The 24,070-nt window shown below is 46.8% G+C and overlaps 1 protein-coding gene across 1 annotated transcript in view; it reads left to right on the top strand.

Moving 5' to 3' along the window:
- Window positions 1-592: 592 nt before the first annotated feature.
- The window catches only part of LOC108493835 (store-operated calcium entry regulator STIMATE-like), a 32,711-nt gene continuing 9,233 nt past the window's right edge, over window positions 593-24,070 (top strand). Inside the window, exons 1-4 of the mRNA XM_017807719.1 lie at window positions 593-701; window positions 11,887-11,935; window positions 12,855-12,950; window positions 14,642-14,763. Of these exons, the coding sequence (XP_017663208.1) occupies window positions 593-701; window positions 11,887-11,935; window positions 12,855-12,950; window positions 14,642-14,763 (376 nt within the window). The remainder of the gene's footprint in view (window positions 702-11,886; window positions 11,936-12,854; window positions 12,951-14,641; window positions 14,764-24,070) is intronic.

The following is a 24,070-nucleotide window of genomic DNA, read 5'->3' as shown; positions in this document are numbered from 1 at the left end:
ATCCCCCTTTCTATTCCCATCCCCATCTCTTTCTCCATCTTCATCCTCATTCCCATCCCCGTCTCTGTCTCCATCTCTCTCCCCACTGCATCCTCATCTCCAACCCTTCCACATATCCATCCTTATCCGCATCTTGATACCAGTTCCCGTCTCCATCCCCAACCCCATCTCCATCTGTCTTCTTCTCCATCCTCATCCCCATCCCTGGCTCCATCTCTGTCCCCATTACATCCCCGCCTCCAACCCCTTCAACATCCCCATCCTTATCCCTGTATTCATGCTCGTTCCCATTTCCATCTTCAACCCCATCTCGTCCTTGTCCCCGTCCCCTCTCCAACTCCGCCACCGTCCCTAACTCTCTCCTCGCCACGGTCCCCAACTCTCTCCTCGCTCCCATCCCAACCCCTCCCCTCCCCATTCCCGTTCCCCTCCCTGCCCCGCCCCGAGTGCTGCCGACGGGGCGGTCCAGGGGGCGGGGGCGGCTCGGGGCTGCCTTTGTGCGCGGCGGGGCCGGAGTTAGGACAATTCCGCTCTGCTCCGCTCCATCCCATCCCATTCCCCCCCATCCCGCTCCATCCCACCCCGCCGTGCCATGGCCGCCCCCCGCCCGGCGCACGGCTGCGGCAGCGGGGCTCTGCTGGGGCGCTTCGGGGTGCTGCTGCAGGCGCTGCTGGCTCTCTGCGCCTTCAGCACCCTCATGCGTGAGTACCGGGGGGCTCGGGGGCACCCCCTGCCCGCGGGGGAACCGGGGGGGACCCGCGGTGCCTCGGCGATGCTCAGGGAGTGGGCGCCCGTTCGCTTAAAAACACCCAAGTTTTGTGTTTTAGCTCCCCGTGGGATTGCGGGTGGATGTTCCCGAGCCGGCAGTTGCAGCGCCAGATGCTCCGTCTTAACAAAACTCCCGTCCCCAGCCCTAATCTGATGGTAATGAAGCACCGCGAGCGTGCGGCGATAATCTGCTAAAATTGGCCGCGCTTGTGCGAGCCAGTGCTCAGTCACTTAGAAAATTTTAATGAAGGGTAAAAACTATTGGTGTAACCGCGGGAGTTGCTGGGGAGGGGCTGACAAAAACGGGGCGGGTGTCCCGTACGGCGCTGCTGGGTGAGGGCGATTTAATTGCGTTGCGATGCTGTTTTGTTGAGTTTTGCTTCAGCTGCAAAGTTTCCGGGTTTGAGAGGCTGGGGAAGGAGTTTACGGAGAGAACGTGTTTTGCTGGTTGCTGCGAAGCGGGGTAGTGAGAGAAAACAGCTGAGGAGGGAGAAAAATCACGCGGGTTGTGATTTCCAGGAGCAAGAGGGAACGGCCTCCAGTTGCACTAGAGAAGATTTAAGTTGGATGTTAGGAAAAACTTCTTCCCCGAAAGGGGAGGTGGAACAGGCTGCCCAGGGCGGTGGGGGAGTCACCGTCCCTGGAGAGATTTAAAAGGCATGTAGATGTGGCACTTGGGGATATGTGGTTCACTGGTGGACTTAGCAGTGCTGGGTTAATGATTGGACTCGATGATCGTGGAGGTCTTTTCCAACCTCAGTGATTCTGTGATCCTGTGAAAAGGGGGGGAACATTAATGCTGAAAGAGCCGAGAAAATTTATTCTTGTTTTGTGCTGCAGCTGCGTTTTGCTCAGAGCAATGTGTGTGTTGCTACTTCTAAGGGTTAAGTGGTTTAACACAAGTTGAAAAACACGCCAGAACTCGATCTGTTTTTCTTGTTTGAAAGCCTGTGGTGACAGGGAACTGAAACTTTCAACTTTTCTGGCTAAGTAGCTGCAGATTTTGAGGTTCTCTTGCCCTTCTCTGCCTTCTGGAAACCACTTTCAAAGGCTCCAGCGCTGCGGTTAACGCCGGGCTGCCAGAGAAAACTGCAACATGTTCTTCCCAGCGATAACTGATACCGTTTTCCAGCTGGAGAAGCCCAGTTGCAACATGTCACTGCTTGTGTTTCACCAAATATTGACAGTAAGAACAGATTGATCTCTTTTTCTGTTCCTGTTCCCCTTGGTGATATGTGCATATGAGTTAATTGTCCTGTAAACTCTATGGGGTGTCTCATAAAATCAAGGACACTGGTAAATCATGTCAAAATACCTCTGTGGGTGAGGCTCCATAACCCCTTCTAGCAAATCATCAACCCTGGGCTAACTGGTGTCTTCCCCCTGGTGCAAGGGCTGATATTTCCTTGAACATTAACAACATCTTGGTTAATGAGGAGAAACCGAAAGCTGATTCTGCGGTTTTCTTGTGAATCAGCTCAGTGACTAAAGCTGTGGAGGAACTGCTGGCTGGGACCCCAAAAGCAGATGTGTTTACAACGCTGGGATCCCAACCACAGCACCTCCTCTGGCTGCAGCTGGGTTGGTGGTCCCTAATCCACCCCAGCTGGGTCTTATCTGTGCCCCTGTCACACACTCCCAGCCGGAGGCTTTCTTGGATCTAGTCTTGGGCTGTTTCTGTGCTGACTCCTAACCCATGATGGTTGTACTGGGCTTCCCAATGGCTTTATGTTGGGCAACAACTTGCAGCTTTTGGGCTATTCCTGTGGCTCTGTCAGTTGGCAGCCTTCTGGGAAGGAGAAGGCTCCAGTCTTTGGGAGGTATAGAAGCATCTTGAGCCGAGTAAAAGGGTTCCTGGGAACTCGATTGCATCTCCGCTACATCCAGCCCAGCATCAAGTCAGGCAGTCCCAGCTGGATGACTGCATCATCCAGAACTTGGGATGCTGCTGTCACTGGGGTCAGCCCTTCTTTGATACTGCTTCCTTCAGTACTGTGGCATTCCTGGGTGTGTGTTTCTGTTGTCTTTATGACTGATTTCTTCTTTACTGGCATGTTACCGGCCAGTTTGCTCACACCTACAGATCAGTGAGTGGAAACAAAGTCAGTGAGGGTGGGAAGGCATTGGAACAGGTTGCCCAGAGAAGCTGTGGCTGCCCCATCCCTGGAAGTGTTTAAGGCCAGGTAGGATGGGGCTTGGAGCAACCTGGACTAGTGGAAGGTTGGAATTAGATGGTCTTCAAAGTCCCTTCCGAGGCAAATCATGCTATGAAATTCCTGTCCAAACCCAAGCCAGTGCCTTTTCCATTCCTTCTGTGTTAAAGCAGCAGCTCAGCTATAGGAGGACCTGAATTTGAATAAATAAGACTTCCAAATGCTGTGGCTACTGTTCAGAGCACTTGGAAACACCTAGAAAAACTCAGACTAAAAATAAATGTGGTGCTCTGCGAAGTTTTGCAGGTGTTTGTGCAGGGAGTGTGCTCAGAGTACTCATGATGTGGGTCCCAAGCATGGCCATTGCAGGAAGGGCAAATTTTTATGTTTTTTGCCAGAAGAGTTTATGTCCTTGAATTTGTTTCTTGGAGCTGTGGACAGGTTTTTCTCCTGCCAACCTGATAGGAAAACCTAACAAAGGAGGAAGTTAGACTTGAGTGATTGAATGGGACGAGTGGGGTGGTTGCAGTGGGCTATGTGAAATGGGTCCTCTATGTGGTAAAAACAGAACCCAGAAATAAATCCTAGGGAGTCAGGAAAGCTATTTAGTAGGTTGATATCAGTCTGTCAACTACCAAGAGCAGTAGTGATGACAGAGTTCATTTCAGCCTACAAACACACTCTTGCTTTTCCAACAAGAAGGTCTTTAAGGTTATAGTCAAGCCTAATTCCAGTGTGGTCCAAGGCTTGCTCTGGTTGCAGCTTTGCTGAATTTGGTAATCAAATGGCAATGAGGTGTTACCCTTCCCACCTGCCTGGGGTGGCTTTGGAGGCCCTTTGGCTGTAAGAACACTTGCTGGGAGGACTGAGACACCAACACTTGAAAGCAGAGGCAGTGAAGTTTAGCAGCTGCACAGTTGTGGCAATCTGGATTCCTGTGCAAGAGCTTCCCCTTGGGGAGGTCATGACCCTGAGGAGTGTGGATAGTTGTGCAATCCCATCTGAAGTAGTTTGTAATGCTTTGCCACGAGCATCGCTCAGCTGAGTGGAAGAAGCAGCATTGCAGCTACCTCAGCTGCAGAGGCTGGGTGTGATTTTTGAGGGCTGAGTTCCTACAGTTGCTGCTGTTTGTTTAAAATTTTATTTAGGAAGGGGCTGTACACTAGCAAAAGTTGTCCAGGTTTGCACACTGGACAGCAAAATCCTTTGAAATGAGGAGAGATATTCTGCACAAATTATAGCCTTTTTTGTGAATTAAGTGGAGTACACAATTAACAGATTTTGGGAATTCCAATTTACAATTCTATTGTGAATGGAAAAAGTTTTCTTTGGAGCTGGTATACTTACTTTCTACCCCACCACAAACAGCGTGCAGGACATGTAAGAACATTTATTTTTCTTCCAAATATCTGTCTTCCTGAAACTGTCTTGGCAACCCTCTGAGCTCCAGAATGAGGTTTAGTAGAACTTGTGCTGTAGGCGTGAAAATAGACTTAGTTCTGGGAGAGTGTTTATGCTGCCAGGCAAGGAGAGCTGCACTGTACTGAGCTCAACAGTCCACTTCTCACAGCGAAATTTGAATTTCAGCTTGTCCTTTGAAAATTTCTTGATCCTGCCTCATATGACAGCAATGTCTCTCTATCTCCTCCTGCACATCATTGCTGGGTAAACTCTTAGTCTAAACAGGCAGAGCTGTTGGCAGTAGGGAGGACCCTGGTGCTGACCCCTCAGGCAGGACTTGCTGATGGAGATGCTCTGTTAACACCTGGATGGTGTTTTATCCAAGTACCTTGTCCTGAGACAAGACCACAGAACAGCAGTTTGCCAGACTTCCTGTGAAAGGAGGAGTGGTAGAAAACAGTTGTTAAAGAATATCAGAAGTATCCCCTTTCTCTGTGGTATGTGTTTCCCTGGTCTCTGTGGACTGACCAACTAACCTTACAGTGCATTTTTCTCCTGTATGATGGGCAATTGGTTAGTGAAAATGGGAGACAGCATCCTTGGGTATGGGATTGTCTGAAATTTGAGTGGAAGCTGTGGTACTCATTTCTACCAGATTCTTAAGTCACCTCTTGGGACTTTTTAGTAGGCCCTGTAGTGATAAGACGAGGGGTAATGATTTTAAACTGGAAGATTAGAGTAAATATAGTAGGAATTTTTTTACAGTGGGAGTGCTGAAACACAGAAACAGGTTGCCCAGTGAGGTGGTGGACGCCCCATCCCTGGAAACATTCACATGGTCAGGTTGGATGGGGCTCTGAGCGATTTGATGTAGTGGAAAGTGTATCTGCCCATGGCAGGGGGGGTTGGACTAGATGACCTTTAAAGGACCCTTCCAACACAAACCATTCTGTGATCCTGCCCCAGTGCTAAGTTCAGGCTTGTTGTTGCACATAGCTTGAATTGCTGCACTGTTTCTGTGCTTCAAAAGTATCCTGAGTGCTTTCTGGTTTGTGTTTTGATTTTACACTAAAAATATCTCATAACAGTGGGTGGAAGTGTAAGCCCGTGTCAGGAAAGAGAAGAAATAAATGATAATCTGTCCAGACTCCCATTCTGTTTTGAAATAAATCTGCTCAGGACACAACAGCACTACAGGCTTGTTGTGCCCAAGACAGGCTCTGCTGACTTTGCTTCCTCTCACACAAACATGTAATTGTGTGTGATTTTGGTTATTCTCACACATGTGTATTTAAATTCCAGCTTCACCCCTGTAAGTGCTTTTCCCTCTTGGGAAGAGCAAAACCCCAGATGTTAACTGTGTCTCTGGCAGAGCTTTGCTGCCTGTAGTAGCCAATTTACATGTAGGTTTGTGGGTTAAGCACCAAGCTGCACATGGCAGGACTCTCAGTACGTTTTTCTTCTGCTTCAGTACATCTGAAAACTGGCTGAGCTTGAAAACACGTGTTGTGCTTTGTAGGCTGGAAGGTCTGTGCAGCCCTCAGTGTGCTTCATTAAGCTGCACACAGCTTTCCACAGGGCTTTTGAATTTCAGCTGCTGATTACACTGACCCCTTCCTGGCCGTCACCTTTTGAACAGCTAAACCCTGTGGCTGAGCAGGGGCTGGGAGGTTCCTGGTTTCAGAAGGAACAAGTGGGTTGGGTGAGCTGAGAAATGAGCTGGCAGAGTGGAGCTGTGTGAGAAGTTCCCTCTAATCCATGGGCAGTGGAGCACCTTGCTAAGTCGGTTCTGCAACGTGTGGTGAGCAGTTGATGTTGTTGGGTGACTTAACTCTACAAAAGAACTTTACAGGGAAACTAGTCTTCTGTAGCTAGGAGATGTAGCAAGTAAAGCTTTAAAGAGTCTGTTAAATTTCCAGCTGTTTTTTTTAACGGGATTTGTCAGAAAACTGTATGGCAGGTAGATTTTCGTGATTAAAGCTGGAGTTGGATAAAATGCTATCTTGAACATTAAAAGGGAGTTGAAGCTAGGTCCCTTCCAACCCAAACCATCCGTGGTTCTATGTTAACTAACTGTCCAGTTGCATCACTTCCTTCTTCAGGTGTTTTCTTGTAATGGTCTTGGATCTTCTGGTCTTAACTTTATTCTTTCCTTGTCTTAACTCCATTTTTCAAGGGACTGATTTGAAATATAGTGGTACTTTAAAGAAGAGAGTCACTACTGCCTCCCCCAGGGCATTCTGCATTTGATTTGGACTCCATCCCCAGTCCAGGTCTCCTACAAGATCTATTGTGTCATCAAATAACATGCTCTGTTAGTAATAATAATAAGTCTGCAAAGCATGACTAATGCTTGTTATCTCACAGCTTTGGTTTGTGACACCTGGCAACTGGTTGTAATGACAGCTCTAAAGATCTGCACAGAAATAAGGCACAAAGGGTAGAACTTAAAACTGAGAACCACGCCAAAGTGCTCTGTGGCCTTCGTTTGGACAGTTGGACTCTCCAGAAGAATGAATGTTCCAGCTGAGGCTTCTGAGCAACCTGCTCTAGTGGAAGGTGTCCCTGCCCATGGCAGGTGTGGTTGGAACTAGATGGTCTTTAAGGACCCTTCCAATCCCAACCATTTGATGATTCCGTGAAACGTAACCTCCATTTCTATTCCTTCCTAAGAGTATCCCCTCTGCCAGTTTTGCTACAGGTTCTTATGTTCTTGTAGCACTGGTACAAGGGTATTTGGGAGGGAATGACTGAATACACCTTGTGCAGATCAGGGGATGTAAGTCAGTAGCAGTTGGTCTCCTTAAACCACTGAGAGGTGTTTTGGGGAGGAGAACCAGGACTTTTGCTGCTCCCTGAACTGATGGGAGAGTGCCTGTTTCGCACTTATCTGGGCAGCAGCACCTTGGCTGCTCTCAGCAAACAGTGGCTGCTGCTTCCTCCCATTGTGTCTTGTGTGGAGCTGTCTGAGGAGCTGCAGGCTCAACCTAAGAATAGTGCAGACCCCAGGGTTTTGGCTCTGCATCCTGCATGTTGGCTTCTTTCCTGCCTGGGGTTGGAAAAAGCCTGGGAAAGGGTGTGTCCTGCAAAATGGGTTAAAATGTGTTGTTGGAGACTGTACTGCCTATAAATAACACGGAGGTGGGGCAGGGGAAGAGCTTCTGTTTCCTCCTTGGTACAGTAGCTCCGAGTACTCTTCTGCACAGGCCAGAAATAAAGTCCTGACCCTCTTGCTAGTGGGATGTGGCCCTGGACGTGGGCTTTACAACAGGCAATTTAGCTAATCCCTGTCTTAAAGCATCTTAAATGCCTCTTCTGGGCATTTCAGCCTTTATTTTTGTTGGATCTTTCACAGTTTAAGTCTCTTAATGCTTCTAACTACTTCTAGTATCAAGTTCACTTTTGGTATCCATCCCCTGGGGCCTGTTGCTGAGCTTTGTGGGGTCAGGCCTGCATCCCTGTAAATCAGATCCCAAAAGCTTGGTCTGTTGAGTCAACATCTCCCTTCCAAACCTCAACTTTTGAATCCTGTGGTTGATTGCAGTAAGATTTACCAAGGAGGTGGTCTGACTCTCAGCCAAGCATGTCTAACCACCTCCTAAGGAAGTAAGTTTTCCCTTATAATTTTGTAGAAACCCGACTTGGTAGCCTGTTTTGCTAATCTGCAGCTGGTTGATTCTGCAGTTAACTGCCTAAATTAGGGTTTTTATTTCCAATAGGGATAAAAGGCACCTGTGCTGATGCACAAATCAGCAGCAGGTCTCCCTGAATGCAGTGTGGGGTCAGTGGGGGATGCAGGGGTGATGCTCCACCATGAATGAGGTGAGGAACAGCACAAGGAAATCAGATGGTTGTTGGTGTCCTTGTCTTAGTTATAATTGGAGAATTTGTGTTTAAAACCAAAAGTAAACTGTGGGACATTGATTGCTGCAAACTCAGGCAACTTCAGGGTAGTTTTATGTGTCTGGGGCAGGCAAAGCTCTCTGTTCCCTTTCTACTGCATCTAGAGAACACCATAATAAATGTTTACCTCTATATTACCCTGGAAAACGAGTGAGAATAGCTGTAACTGAGCTTTTATCTTCTAGTTTTCTAACTGTTTACAGATCTATATTGGAGACTCCTCCCAAATTTTTTTGACATTTCACTGGTTCTTACTGAGTTGTCACCTTCCACCCAGCCTGGTGGTTCTGAGGGGACTTCAAGCCTGTATGATCTTTATTGTCCTTGACTGAAGAGGAAGGGCTGGGGAGTATTTTGTTTCCTGCTCTACCCTTTCTCAGCTGTGGGCAGGGTATGTCTCTCAAATTGTCACTCATCTTCCTTCCCTTTTGGTTCAACTTCACAGCTTTTTGTCTGCAGTGACTGGAGCCGAGGAGGGGTGGAGTGGTAACTTGTGAGGACAGACCCTCAAGAAAGCAGGCTTTCATCTCAGTGGTGATGGCAGCTGTTTAACGTCTAAGTGGCTTCTGTTCTATGGGATAGACCTAGATCCTCTTCTCCTGACTCTTAGAGAATTTTGGAATCACAGAATGGTTGGAAGGGACCTTAAAAGTCATCCATTTCTAACCTTACTGCCATGGGAAGGGACACCTTCTGCTAGACCAGGTTGCTCAGTCCCATCCAACCTGGCTTTCAGCACCTCCAGGGATGGGGCATCCACAGCTTCTCTGGGCAACCTGTGCCAGGGCCTCATCACCCTCATAATGAAGAATTTCTTCCCAGGATGTGCAGTAATGTTGCTTCCTTGCATGAGCCAGCTTGCTTTGCACATGGACAAAGCTGAGAAGGGAAGCAGAGTTAAAATAATCTATGCTGTTGCTGGGAGCACTGTTGGAAAGACAAATTCCTCCTGTCTTCTGGAGTACACACTATTCTCATTTTCAGTCGAATTGAGAGGGGGTTCTCTCCCATCCTGTATAGCTCTGTGTGCACTAAACTCAATTTTTAATTGGTTTAAAGTGTTTTAAAAATTTTAGTTGGTTGTGAGTGCTAGAATTTAAATATCACATATATCTTGCTTGCTTGATGTGGGCACAATTTTTTTTTTTAGATCAATCCACCCTTAAGGTTTATTTTATCTGAGCTGTGGTAGCAAACCCGTGCCTACAGCTGGTGGAAAACTGAGTTGACCCCAGTGAGTAGAGACATGTTTTTGAAGGGTAAAGGAAACTTCAGCCTTTTTCCAGTGTCAGGCAGCTGAGCCTGTGTCTGTGCCTGCCGTGGCTTGGCTCCCTGCAGGCCTTGGAAGAGGAGTGTGATGCCTTGCAGTCACTGCTCAGCCTGTTGCTCCAGAACCTTTCTGTGCCCCCTCATCTCCTTGAGTTTTCTAAGACCTGATGCTGCTTTAGTGTGGATTTAACATCACCCCTAAACACTGGGTCACAGCTACCAAATGACTCTGCTCCCTGTTAAGCTCCGGTAATCTTGGCTGGATTTCTGGTTTAATTTGGAGACAGCCTGCTGCAGCTCTGCACAGTAAATGCCCTATTAAGCAGTTAATTATTTCTCTATAATACTAGCTTTTATCTTTAATACAACAGTTTTACTGTCTCTGATAATTACACAGTCTCAGATAACTCTCTTAAATCTAATGAGGCATGACAAGCTGTGTTCAACAAGGCACCACACCATTAACTTCTTACCTCTTACTTGTCATCTTATCACACTGAATTACTGTATTTTGAGCCTGAGTGGCTGTGGGTACATAACATGTCACTTCTCATTAAGAAAATAATGAAAATCATCCCTGGTGCTCTCGTGGCCAGGTTAGTGGTCAGCTGGTGGTCTGAAGACCCTTCCAACACCTACTCTGCAGCATGATGGTCTTTGCCTGTGAGCTGAGGGTTGGTTTAAGTGCTTCAAACAGCTTGGTTGGTGCATGGGTCTCATGCTTGTGGGTAGATGAAATGCGAGTGGCCTTTTGAAGGGCATTGGAGATGGTAGACCTTGTCTGCACTGATGGAAGTCATTGCTGCAGGGATATCTTGTGGTAGGATTCAGTTGGATGAGGGAAAACAGGCTTTTTTTTCTGGACAGGGGTAGGACACAGATTGCTGCAGCAATGCCTGGTATAACTTAATTGATGCTTTGTTACTCATTAATGGCGATAACTGATCAGGTCATTGGAAAGCTGGTTTTCTGTGGATTTGAGAGTGGCACCAAAACCTCTGCATGTGCTTGACTGAAATGCTGGCGTTAGGGAGATTGTAGAATCATGGAATGGTTTGATTTGGAAGGGACCTTAAAGATCATTTTGTTCCAACCCCCTGCCATGGGCAGGGACACCTTCAACTAATTCAGATTGTTCCAAGCCCTGTCCAACCTGGCCTTGAACACTTCCAGGGATGGGGCAGATACAGCTTCCCTGGGCAACCTGTGCCAGTGCCTCATCGCCCTCACAGTACAGAACTTTTTCCTAATATCTAGTCTAAATATCTCTTCTTTTAGTTTAAAACAGTTCCCCATTGTCCTATTACTATTATCTTTTTGTATATTACCCTGCCACCTTGCCAGGAAAGGTAGTACAAAGCTGCCCTTTTGAAATGTCAAGGCTCCTGTCAAGGAAGTCCCTGCATCCTCCCAGACTGAACCAGGAAGGCATTTCCCAGGGGAATGAGCCCAGGCTGTCCCTTGGGGCAGGTGGTGTGGCTTCAGCCAGCAGCTTGAGTGCTCCAATACAGCTGGAGTGAACAGAGCAGTAACCTGACCTTGTGTTTTTTCAAGGAAGAGTTACTTCAGATATCTCATTCAGAGCCTGTGGTTGGTGGTACTGGAGCCATGTGTCTCAGACTGCTGCTCCACAGTGGTAGCCAGTGGGCATGCAAAATATTGTGTAATTGAAGTATTATTTTACTATTAGCTGGCACAAGCTTGGAACCATGCAGGCTCACAGGTTTTGGGGGCTGGCACTTCATGCTGGAGATGTGTGGGAGGTTCTGCTTCCTCAGAGATCCTCTGGTCCTGTTAACTGCAAGGAAGAGATTGCCTTAGTGCACTGCTGAGACTCAAAACCTTACCAGATTTTTGGGCTATGTCATTTCACTATCACTATCATGACTTCAAGTTGCCTGGAAAAATTATTAGGGCTGGTAGGTAGTGGTGAACCCTCTCTAGTTTCCCTTAGGTCATTGCCCATGGCATGGGAGTGCTGTTGCTGAGGGATGCCAGAAGCACACACTGATCTTCAAACACCTCTGCTGTTCATCCTCCTGACCCGTGGGTGCATGTCTTGCCTCTGGTTAGTTTGCATCAAGTCACAGAATGGAATCATTAAGGTTGGAAGAGCCCTCCAAGGTTGAGTCCACCCTTTAACCCAGCACTGCCAGGTCCACCACTGAACCATGTCTCTGAGCACCACATCTCCTTTCGAGCACTTGCAGGGACAGTGATTCCCCCACTACCCTGGGAAGGTCCTTTGGCTTTTCTCAGCTTCAGACTGGCAAATCCTGAGGGTCCTTTAGGATTTTTTTTGACTGCTGTTGTAGTGAAGGTGGGTGCAGGTTGCACATGTGTATCAGCTCAGCTCTGCTGGTTAATGGAACCTCTCTAATTCTCTTTGCAGTAAAACGATTTAAGGAACCAAAGGCAGAGAGGCGTCCCTGGAGGATATGGTGAGATTTTTCATTTGAAGCTTGAAAAGACCATGTATATAATATTATTTTCTCTTAGATTAACAATCTTCTAGGCCTGCTCTACACTTAGTCGTAAAATGAAATGTTCTGCTGCTGCTTCCCAAGGAAATCTCCATAAAGTAGCTGGTGCTCCCTAGAAATAAAATTCCCTGCCCAGCTGTTTCAGAAAAGCTTGTTTTACTGTAGGTGACTGAACCAAGGGTTATGGTCCCCTCCAGTCTGCTGACACACCTGCACCTGGGCTGTCTCCCAGACAGGGTCAAATTTTGTTCTTAAATTCAGTTAATCCCTTTGGTGTCCCCTGACCCAGCTCAGACATAGACCAGCAGCAGGTTTGGCTATGTGCTGATGTGAGGTAGCTGGGAATTGCTGTTGGCTTCAGACACCTCTACAAAGCACCTCTGTATCGCAGGATTTAGGGGCTGCTGAGAGGTGTGGGTGGGATCAGCACATGGTCAGGCTGGCTTGGCAGCAGGAGCTACCAGCCAATGTGATGAGAAACCTGCCAGTCACCTCGGTTTGGTTCTGTATCTAAAATAATTTCAGAATTCAATCCAGTTCTCTGTGTACAGGTGCAAAACTTGTAAGTAGCTGAACGCCTTCCCTGCACCTACTGCTGGCTGGAAAAGCTGAGGCTGAGCTGGAGGGTGAACTGCCCTTTGCTGCAGGGTAAAGCTCAGCAGCAGGTCTGCAAGGCTGAACTGCTGTGTGCTGAAGTGGGATTTATTTTTTAAGTGTTTGGAGTTGGCCAAACAGCTGTTTTTACAGCACATATAACCTCTTGGGCATCAGGAATGTATCCTGGAGGAAAGCAGATCCATGTGGGCCCTTCACTGTGTGACTGCTCTGCTGCTGGTGCTTCAGGGGACAGATCTCTTTGCCTTTTTGTTTTCTCTAGGTTTTATGATACCTCCAAGCAAGCAATAGGTGCCCTCTTCATCCACTTTGCCAATGTTTTCCTGTCAGATCTCACTGAAGAGGACCCTTGCTCTCTGTAAGTACACAGGGCACTTGCATTCATGCCCTACATCTGTCAAAGGAAGAAGCAGCATGTTGGGAAGGATCATACACGGTGAAAACCTTGGGATAAACCCTGCTGAGCTTATTTTTGGGGTCTGAGTTGTCTGTTTTGCAGTCTGCTGGTCCTGCTTGGGGGATTTCTAAGCCAGACTTCAGACTTAAAGTAGAAGTGTCACCTTTACTTCAGCCACTTTGCAGCTATAAATTTTGTTTCAGATTTAACCTCATCTCATTTTGAGAAACTCCTCTAGGCTTCAAAATGCTGCTGAAAACCTTCTGGTCTGTCTCCTTTTTATGTATTAAAGTGCTGCACCTTGATGTGTTTCTTTAAGCAGACACAAGTTTGGCTGGGGCTACATAAAACCTCTAAAATGATGTATTGTTGTTTTTTTTAAACAGACACTTTTAAAAGAAACCCTTTCATGCTTATGCTGTGCCCTTTGGGTGTGTTGTTTATTTTTAATGTGTGTTTTATGTTTCCCTGTGCTGCCTGACTTGTCATCCTGAACCAGGCAGCTTAAAAGCCTCCAGCCCTGTCCCTGGGCTTTGAGGCTCATACACTACATGTCCTGCCCAGTATAAACCACCAGAGCCTCATGTTTGTATTGAATACTCTGATTTCAGCAGCTGGAAACTGTAAAAAGCTAGTCTGAGCCTTTGGATGTAGGAAAACTTAATGTTGTGCACTCAAAGTGGATATCAAAAGCAGATTGTTGTTTTCAGTTTCTTGATTCAGAGGCAGTATTGAGTTCTGGAAAAGGAAATGTTCATTCCTGTAGCTCTGTGCTTGGCATTTTCTTCATGCTGCAGAAATCTGGCAGAAAATATTGCAATAATGGAAAACTGCACAAAAAAACATTAGCCTCAGATCTGTTTTTTTCTTTTTTCCTCTGGTGTTCATTAAAATACCAAGCTCTGGATTAGATCTTGAACCCTGCAAATCCCCAGAAGGTCCATGTGGCTCTCCTGCCTCTGGTGCTCTGTCCAGCGTCACTTAAACAACCAAAGCTGCCAAGCAAACCTGTCAAGCCCAAATATCCTGGTAGGGATGGGTTCAGCCCCTGGATCTGCAGTGGGGACCCTGAACTCAAGGCTTTTGGGAACCTCAGGGTGGCTGCTGCTGAGCCAGGGCTCATCACCTCTCCCAAAACCTGCCTCTGTCTGTGTCTCTGCTTGTAGGAGCCTCTTGCAGCTGCTCAGTAAAATGGACATTTTGCCTCTTCTGCTGCCCTATTTGTAGAGCAGCTGTGGTGTCCAAAAAGCTGCCATTTTCTTGTATGACATTCCAGAACAGTTTTGTTTCCCCTGAAGCTTGGGGTTTTGTCCTAATAAGAAAAAAAAGATGCTGCAAATGGGTAGCGTCGTATTTTGAGGGTAACTTTTAAGCAGGTCTAGCTCAGGAAGTATTTAATGCTATATGAATAAATGAGGAATGCCAGAGAGCTGATGGAGCCTGCTGCCTTCCCTCCTAAACAGGCTTTTAAACTAAAAAATTGCTGGTAAGGCTATAGGAAAAATCCAATAACAGAGAAAGGAAGGAAGGTTGGACAGTTAAGTGCAGTTATTGAAACTCTTGGGGGTTTTTATTGATTCCCATATTGAAATTAAATATTTTGAATAAGACTTAAGAACACAACTGAAACCTGAATTTCCTTCTGCTTTTAGCTACCTTATTAATTTCATCCTTGATGCCACACTGGGGATGCTGCTGATCTGGCTGGGTGTGAAAGTTGTCTCCTGGATCGTGCAGAACAAGAAATACACCTACTTGGTCTTTGGAGAGTATGGTAGGTGTCAGCTGCTCCACACAAAGGTGGCTGGGTTGTGTTCCCAGCTGGGAATGGGGAGAAGAAAATGGCAGGAACTACATTTTGGGGCTAAAACATGTGAGCCTTCTGTTACCCCTTCTCCAAGGAGCTCCTAGAGTGTGGTGTTAAATGCTGGGACATCATTAGATCATGGGTAACTCTTGCCTTGCCGAGCACACTTTTGAGTGTAGCAGGTTGGTGGTGAAAGGCTGAATGTTTCCTTGAGTGGATAATATATCCCAGGACATGCATAGGATAAATTAAGATGTTTGGGGGTAGTGGTGGTGACTTTTGTGGGATTCTTTCATGGGTTTTTCCCCTGCCTCTCCTTTCAAAACGTGGAGTTGTCCTTGCATTTCCCTTGAGCTGTAATAGGCATCAGCCAGGCACAGTGTGGCCCCAAAACTGAGTTCCCAAGTCTGGCCTCTCTCTTCTTAAATTCCTGCCTCGAGATGGAGAAGTATCAGAAAAGCTCCTCTCAGTCAGCCCCACTAGAGGGTAGCAGTTCCCTTCTGAAAGAGCAGAGCCAGCTTCCAGGAAGGCGTAGCTTTTCTGGCTTCAGGAAAGGGAAGAATTAACCCTTTGTAACTGTTTTACATTAAGTCTAATATACAAATGAATTCAGTCTTACATGAGAAAATACATCTTATTCATACAAATTGCATTCTCACCTTAATAATTGAGTCTGTTCTGAAGTTAGTCTTATTCCTTTGTGTTTTTAGTACATGGTCGGATAACTGAGCTGGTGAAACTTGGATCAAACTAGGATTAGCTTGGAGGCCCTACTGACTTGTTAATTTAGGCTCACAGTCAGCACATGTAAATGGATCATGGCAGAGGGTGAAGGGAATGGTTGGGTTTGTGAGGTAGCAGAAGCAGCTACAGATTGGGAATGAGATGACAACAGATGAATTGAAATGATGGGATGTGGAAGGGCCAGTTCTCCTCAAACCTGAGAGTGGCTTTAAATGCTTCATTGATTTCCAGAGCAGGTTCAGCATCCTGACAGCAGGCATTTGCTGGGGACTGTCTTTTTTTATTTTCCCTAATGGCTCATCCTTATAATAAAGTCACTTAAATGAGGCAGCAGAAGGAACCAGATATTCTTGGTTCAGGGACTGGCATTTTCCCCCTTTTGAGCAACAAGGGCTGGAAACCCAACCACAGCCATCCCAGGGCACAGCTCGAGCTCCACGTGCCACGTCTGCAGTTGAGCAGCAGCAAGGAAACATTAAAAGTGTATTGACAGAGCAGTGATGAACTTCTGTTGAGCTGCAGCTGGCCCCTCATTAGGGCTGGCTTAGACTACAGAAACTGCTCATTCCTCTGAGAAAAATCTTGCTTTCATTAGTAGAAAATAAGTTTCTGCTGTTGCTTGAATTTGTTTCTTGAAGTGGGGGATTAAATGTCTCATCCACCAAATGGAGTTTTTGGTGCAGGTCTCTGTCCAGAGTGACCACAATGGAAAAGTTAGGTAGGAGCCAAGTGGCATGTCCAGGGCAATCCTGTTGCAGGGCTGGGGATGGAGAACACTGCTATTCTCATCTCTGGTGTTAAGTAACTTCCAAACCAGTTTGGAAGATGCTTGTAAACTTTGTACACTTTGATTCAGGCTCCAGGAACATGATTCATTTTCTGGCCTAATTGCTGTACCAGACTCGACGTTGCTTCCTCAGTTCCCCTGAGAAGCAAAAATGTCTCTTGCAGTCCTGCAGAGGAGGAAGGGCAGAAAAGCCAGGGAAGCACCAAATCCGTGTGGCAAACAGCAGTCAGTGCCATTGCTCTAAACATCAGGAGAGAAAGGTTGTGTCTTTGGCCGGTACAGCCAGGACCCATCTTCCTGCATCAGCTTGGAGCAAAAAAAAATCTGTTGTAGCTCCATCTTTCCAGCTTGTGGCTGCATCCCTGCAGCTGATGCAGACCACTGCAGATATCCTGAGGTTTGGGCTCCAGCAGCCCCTCCTGCTCTGTTTGGTTGGTACCCTTGCCTCCACAGCCCCTGGAGGTTCTCCCTGTGTGACTGCAAGAGCTTAATGGAGAAGCAAAAAAAAAAAAAACTGGGGAGGGAAAGCACCCAAATCCACACTGCTATTTCAAGCATCCAGCTGCCCAGAATTGTTTAGAAAAATCAATTACTTCCATATTTCTAAAAGCCCAGAAACAGTCATTGTGAGATCAACCTCTCTTGTGCTCGAGCTCGTGGCCAAACACTGCTGCAACCAGGAATGACCTGTTTTATAGCTAGTGCAGAGTCAAAGGCTCCTGTATGTTTGTGTTCTTCCATCTTTGCCCAAAAGCTCTTCATTACTCTCTGAGCTGCTTCTCAGCACAGGAAATTTCATTTTAAAAGGTGCTGCCTCTTCTAAGGTTGCTTGGCTCCTAAGATCAAAGACTGGAGAGGTGTATTCTTGGTACAAGTGAGCTTTGGGAAATGGTTGCCTTGCATATACTCAAAGCTACAAAGTCCCATCCCTGGAAGTATTCAAGGCCAGGTTGGATGGGGCTCTGAGCAACCTGGTCTAGTGGGAGGTGTCCCTGCCCATGGCAGGGGGGTTGGAACTGGATGATATTTTTAAGGTTCTTTCCAACCCAGACCATTCTGTGATGATTCTGTGGAACTCCACAAATACTCTGTGCACTATTGCTGTAGCAGGTCATGGCTGTAGGTGCTCTTCCTGTAGAGAACCTCTGCAGGGAGGAGAACAAAGCAGAGTTTAAGCTTCAAAGGACGTGAGAAGTGGATACCAGAGGTCTTGGAGGTGCTGCTGGGCCTATACAGACCGAGCAGGGGAGGTGCTGGCTGTAGTCAGGGTGTGCAGATCAAGCCTGATTCAGTTTTGTGCCTTGCCTCCAACCTGTTCCAGCCTTCTCCTTCCCCCATTCCCATGGCAGTGAGCAACTTCCTAGAGGGAACCTCTGGATGACTGCAGTGTCCTGGTGTTTTAGTTGTCTAATAACTCTCAAGCATTACTTTAAAAATACTCCAGTATTTTTTTAAAGTAAGTAAATGTTGTGAATTTGCATTGAGAGAGAGTTTTTGCAATGTGCAAGTAAATTTTTCTAGAGGAGCATTAAGAAATGAGGGGGATAAAAAGAGAGTGTTCTTACTGGACAGTGCCTCTCTGGATGCCCATCTGGATGTTGACTTGTGTGGGACTGTGGTTGTGGTCACTTAGCTGAGCCTGATGCTTTGTGCTCATTCAGAGTCTGGAAATGGAAAGGCATGTTGCTTGGAGGGTTTTAAAGTCTGTTTAGTGGCTTGTTGAACTCTGCTGGTCAAACTTAGCTCTAGGAGAATATGCTCTGTGCCAGCTGCTGAGTTTAACTGAGGACCTGTGTAGGCCGCTTTTGGCCCTGTGGTGATGTTGTACAAAATTTCCATAACACATATTCCCACGTCCTGGAGCAGCCAAGGGAGCTGGCTGCTAATGCTTGAGGAAATACAGCTGAAAATAGCTCTAACCTGAGAGGCTGTCCTGTCCTCAGCCTGCTTGGCCTTTCCACCCCTAAGACCAGGGGTGGAAAAGTAAGGAAAGGACTGAGGATCATCCTCAAATGGTAGAATGTGTGGTCAGGTCCCTTGCTCTGAGCAGGGGTGCAAAGCTTTGGAACTCCTGGATTTTGATGGCAGCAGCAGTGTTTACCCTGCTGCAGCAACAGTATCTCTACAGACCAGTGATTCCACTGGTGTGACACTGCAAACTGGGGACAGATTCCAACTATTCACTTGCTTTTTTCCAGTTCAGCACTGCAGCAGGTTGCCCAGAGAAGTTGTGGATGCCCCATCCCTGGAAGTGCTGAAAGCCAGGCTGGATGGGGCTCTGAGCAACCTGGTCTAGTGGAAGGTGTCCCTGCCCTGGGGTGCCTTCCAACCCACACCATTCTATGATTCAGTCGTTTTGGTTCAGATGCAAAACTTGCCAGAGAGGGTCTGTGGTGCCCACCAGACCTGTCTGGGTGTTCTGATGCATCAGGTGCCCATCTCTGAAAGTCTGTTCTTGCCCTCCAAGTGAGCACTTCAAGCAATTCAGATATTTCCTGCTATTTCTTACTTGCCTCTGTACTTGGCACTGACAGTTAGATCCCTTGGTTTTGGAGGTACTATTTGAGTATCTCTTTAAAAGTTTTTACTGACTTTTTCTGTCCCCACGTTGCCACCCAGTACAACTTTCAGTGCTTTTAAATGTTTGCCTTTCCTCAAAACCCCTGAACCCTCTGCTTTGGCTGTGGTTAAGCTTTTTGCTACCTGCTCCATGCACACACAGTCCCCAAAAGACTGTAAATAAAGCTGTCTGGCAGTAACATGTGGGCTGTGCTGACAGCTTGGTGCATTAGGCAGCTGGATTAAAACTAATCCTGTTGTGTGGTAACAGCTCAAATACCTCAAGCAGTGCTGCTTTTGCTCTGCCAGCAGTTGGGCTCCCACGCACAAGTGGAATATATGAAACATGTCTGTGTGAGGTTCCTGCAGGCTCCAGTGGTCCTTGGGCTGCTCCAAGAAAGTCTTGCTGATGGTGGGGAGCACCAGCAAGGTTCTGGAGGAGGAGAGTCAAAATTCAGCATGTGCATCCTTTGGGATGAAGGTGAAGGAGGATATTAATTTCTCTCGGGGTGGGAGATGGTTGTAAGGGGGTTTTAGCAAAGGGTGTTCATTAAGCTAAAAGGAGAGGCTTGTGATAGACTCAGTGTCTATCCATGGTCCTACCTTCCAGCTAGGACCGGGGACAAGAAGGTGAGAGGGCTCAAAGAGAGTGTGATACATATAATCTCCTAACAGGTATGATGTGGAGCCTGCAAAGATGCTTTGGACCAGTTCCCCACTCGTACAAGGAAAAGGAAGCTCTGAACACAGTGAGAAGGAAGACATCTATTTTATTTTAATTTATTTTTTAGCCTCCAGGTAGCAGATTCGTTTTTGCTGGCTGGCAGCGTGGTCTGGCAGAAAGTCTTGTACAAAGAATCCTTTCCTATCCACGAAGCAGGGTGCTTCTGGACAACGCTTCATCCATTAAAGACATCAAGTTGTATCTGAGGATGCCTCTGACTACCTTGCTGTAGGAAGCCAGCACCTACATGAGCTGTGTGGTCAGCTGGGATCAGCTCAACTCTTCCAGCCTTGCTTCCTTACTGTGGAAGGAGGAGGTGTGTCCGTGTGTCTTGTGGGCTTGTCCAGGGACCACACCAAAGGCTCTGTTTTCCCTGATGAGATGCCAGAAAATATTAACTTTAATGTTCCTGGCATCATTCAGAGTTAGATGCACTAATGGTGAGTTAGGCCTGGATGATGGACTTTGAGGTGGATCAATGGTCCTGGGATGACTCCAAACCTGCTGTAGTAAGAAGGAGACATTTCATTCCAGGGTGAAGAGAAAACAACCCACTGTCTCTTTATAGCTAAAGTTCTTGCAGCCCTTGGGCCATGCTACTGTTTCATTTTCATCTTTGTCTTAATTTATCTTGGTACAGAGCAGCCTCCTGTCCTTGGAAGACCAAGATGCAGTAAAAACTTTGGAGGCACTCTCTCATCTCCCTGTCAAGGGTGGAATTTAAGTCCTGTCTAAATTTGTTCTCCAGGATGAGCTGCTCTGTGGAAGTCTCTCATCCCATAGTCCAAAACCAAAGCTCAGAATGGAAAAGGAGAAGGAACAGTTGGATTTGGTGATCTTAGAGGTCTTTTTCAACCTAAACGATTCTATGACTGTAGGAAAAGGTTGCAAAACAGTGACAGTTTTGAGCTGCTTAAGGTGATAGAGCAGGTGGCCAAATCTGGCCTCTGTGTGGGTCTGTTTCCATATCCTTCCACTGGACGTGTAAGCAGTGCTGATGTCCAACTGTGGAGAAGATTCACAGCATCTTCTAGAGGTGATGCAGAAAAGGCCAGAGCGAGAAATATGAATATTTGAAGCTCTGGAAGGATGCATGCAGCTTTGACAAGGTGGGATGCGGTGGGTAAGGGATGCAGACCTGTTCTGTTTGGTAGTGCAGGCTCGCTGTACCAGTTACACTCGGCCAGTAAAGCTGGCCTAACTGGGGCAGACCTTTGGTCCTGGAGAACTGGGGTTCACACGGAGGGATCTTACACAGTAAAAACTGTTCTTCAGCAAAGAAGGTTTTCTGAAGGAAACCTCAAGAAAACTCACAAGCAATTTGGTGGCTTTCTTTTGAACTGAAAATGAAGGGAAAGTTTTTTTGGGGTGAGAGGCTGTTAATCTTGACTACACAGGCAAGTCCATGCCTAGGGTGGGTTAAGAAGCAGGTTGTCTTTTGTAGTGTCTTGTGTATCAGCCTGCTTAGCCAAAACCTGCCTCAGGCTGTCTAGTGCACAGTATGCAAACCTAAGAACCACAGTCCACTGTTGGGATGATGGATGGTAGTGACCTCCTATCCCCGAAAGGGTGTGAGGGGGCAGGTATTGAGGAGAGATCTCAAACTCACCGCTGCTTTTTGGGCAAGCTCAGGTGACAGAGGGAGCTGTTCCACAAGTGCCAGTGCAGAAGAGCAGACTTGCAAAGGCTGCCGTGGCTGTTAGTCCTGTCCCCCCACAGGGGACACAGCACAGCTGACAACACAGAGCAAAAGGGAAAGAGTTCAAATGCGGGAAGGACACAATAGATGTGCTTGTTTTCCTGATTTGTTTGTACTTGGAGCTCTAGTGGGTGATGGCAGTGTCGGGGTTTGTGGGAGAATTGGTTGGCCTTGGGGTATGGGGCAAAAAGGTTCGCTGTACCTGTGCCAAAGGCAACCAGGCACCCGGGTCTATCAGGAGAGGATTTCAGGAGGATCAAAGTCTCTCTCACACCGGCCTTTGGCTGGCAGCTGCCTGTAACACTGCTCCCATCTCCTCACAGACCACCCATTAAGCTGTTGCCGGCCAGGGAGCGGAGACGTGTGCTTTCCAAAATCCTCTGTGGGCTCTGCTGGTTGTCCTTGCACGTAACCTTCCTATCTCCCTCTTCCTGCCCTCCCTCTGTGCGGTTGCCTGCTGATTTGGCTCTCTCTGCTTGCTGTCCTCATCTCTGCACCCTTGGCCTCCCAGTCCTTCCCTCTGCTCTCCTTTGCTTCCTTGTCAGTCATGGCTTGAGCAGTTAAAAAGTTGGGCTGTGAAGTGATCCTTTGGAGATCTCTGGCATGGAGGCACTACCTGGAGGACTCTACTTTCTGGCTGTAACTTTGCAACAAGGCAGATATTTTGGTACACTGCTAACAAATGACAAAATATACATGTAAACCTGTTTTGCACTTGCTGGGAAGCAGATCCCCATAGTGCTGATGCTTGATTGGACGCCAGCTCTTACTAAATCCTGATATGTGCTGCTGGTTTTTATAGCCAGAGATTTGCATAGTGGTGTGGATAAATGCAACGTGCTGCTGTGGTCTTCCCCTGCCACATCTCAAAGAGAATTGTGCTGTAGAAAAGTGGGGCAGAGCTCCCAGCCTGCTGCCATCTGACCACGTTGAGCGTTGGCATCTCGGTGCCAACTGCACGGGTTCCTTTGAGCAGATGGAATTCCAAATTCCGGACTGATTACGCTGGAAACAAGTGTTGCCAGGGGTTATCTTTATTTTTAAGTGGTAAGAGGAAATGCTGCAGGTTTCCTAAGGCAGATACTGTGGCTCAGTTTTGCAGACCTGAGATATTCTGAGGAGCCTGGGAAGATGATAAGCTGCTGGCAGGGCTCTTACAGGGAGCTGAAGCAAGCACATGTAATAGATATGGTACCATTATTGTTGTTAACAATACAAATATGCTTTTCCTTATTACTTAGTGAGTACCCCATTGGAAACATTCATATTTAATTAGCATTGATTCTTTTTGAGTGAGTTGCTTTAAAACCTGGGGCGATGGAGCCCCTGTCTCTTGCTCAGACAGTATCACATAACCAGCCCTTCACTTCATCAGCAAAATAAAAATAATTCTGTTCAGGACTGAAAAGTTATGCTTCTTGTAGTGAAAATGGTGACCTGAAACTTTCAAGCTATTCCTGGTGACTCTGTGGGTAAGGCTTGGGAGGGAGAAAATTGCAGGTGATGTCTTTAATGATTTATTTCATTTTTACTTTATTTTATAGAGGAGTGTACAGGTTACTGACTGGTCCTTGTAGAGGGGAGAGTCAGTCCAGCAATGGCTTGTCTTGGGGATTGCTGTTGGGATTAGCTTTAATTCAGAAGGGTTTATTAATCTGCCATTCTGCTCAAAATGCTGCAGGGTTTTGTGAGCTACTCCCATGTGGTTCTTATCCCCTGGAAGGGTGAGGGAAGAGTCAGGGAGACCCAACTCTGTGGACTTTTCTAGACTTGTTGATATGAAGGTAAAGGAAATCTTTGTTCCTTGTGAAAGGGAAGCAAGGAAAGGGGCAAAGCAAATTACTAATGCCCCAAGGCAACACATGCTTCTAAAGAACAATTTGAATAGGATGCTGATGTTTCTGAGCTTTCAGGCTTTCCCTGTATAAAGGATTTAGGTTGTCTGTGCTTTGAGGAGATGCAAAGCAGGCCTTCCTCCTCTCAAATCCCTATATCCATCCAGATAAACACCATGGGGAGAATATTGGGAATGCCCATCAGTGGCTGAAGGAGAGGAAAAAGCCATGCATCTCCAAGGCTGTGAAGGAGATAATATTTTTTTAATCCAAATCAAGATACATACAAGTTGATTCAGTTGTCTTAGAGTTACCAGGAATGGCTTTTTCATTCAGCTCTTATGGAAAGCCCACACTGTGGCCCTTGAGCACCCAGGAGGTCTGCAAGTAATGTATTTTCTGGATAAACACAGGGAATTTCAGGTCTTCAGGCAGACCCAGAGCTGTGTTTCTCTCCTTTTACAGAAACTTCTCTTTTATGATACGTGTAGGGCTCTTGCTCCAGCAAAACCATTGATCTGGGAAGGACAGGGAATGGGAGAGGGAGATGCAAGGCAAGGGTTTTTGGTGGTGGTTTTCTCCTCTTGGTGGATTTCAGAGGCAGGTTGGTGGAAAGGAGAGCAGGACAGGAGACAGATAAATACATGTAGTATTAACATCTTCTGGGTATGTAGGTAGGACTTTTTGAGGCATATCTGAAATTTGATACTTGCTTGCCCTTCAGACTAACCAGAGGTCTGGTTAATTGTCATCTCCATTTCTGAATCAGTCCTAAAGGGGTAGAAAAAGAGAATCAGCCTCTAGAACAGAAGGCCAGTGGTGGTAGTGGTACATGTTGTGTCTTGTGATGGAGACCTCTCTTGCTTATAATCAAGTTTGCTAAATTTTCTCTAAAACAAAACAGATTTACCTTTTTTTTTTTTTTT

Source organism: Lepidothrix coronata, unplaced genomic scaffold (assembly GCF_001604755.1).
Source record: "Lepidothrix coronata isolate B3197 unplaced genomic scaffold, Lepidothrix_coronata-1.0 Scaffold20, whole genome shotgun sequence".
Taxonomy (NCBI): Eukaryota; Metazoa; Chordata; class Aves; order Passeriformes; family Pipridae; genus Lepidothrix; species Lepidothrix coronata.
Note: the sequence above shows the minus strand (reverse complement) of the source record. Positions and strands in the feature narration are given on the sequence as shown.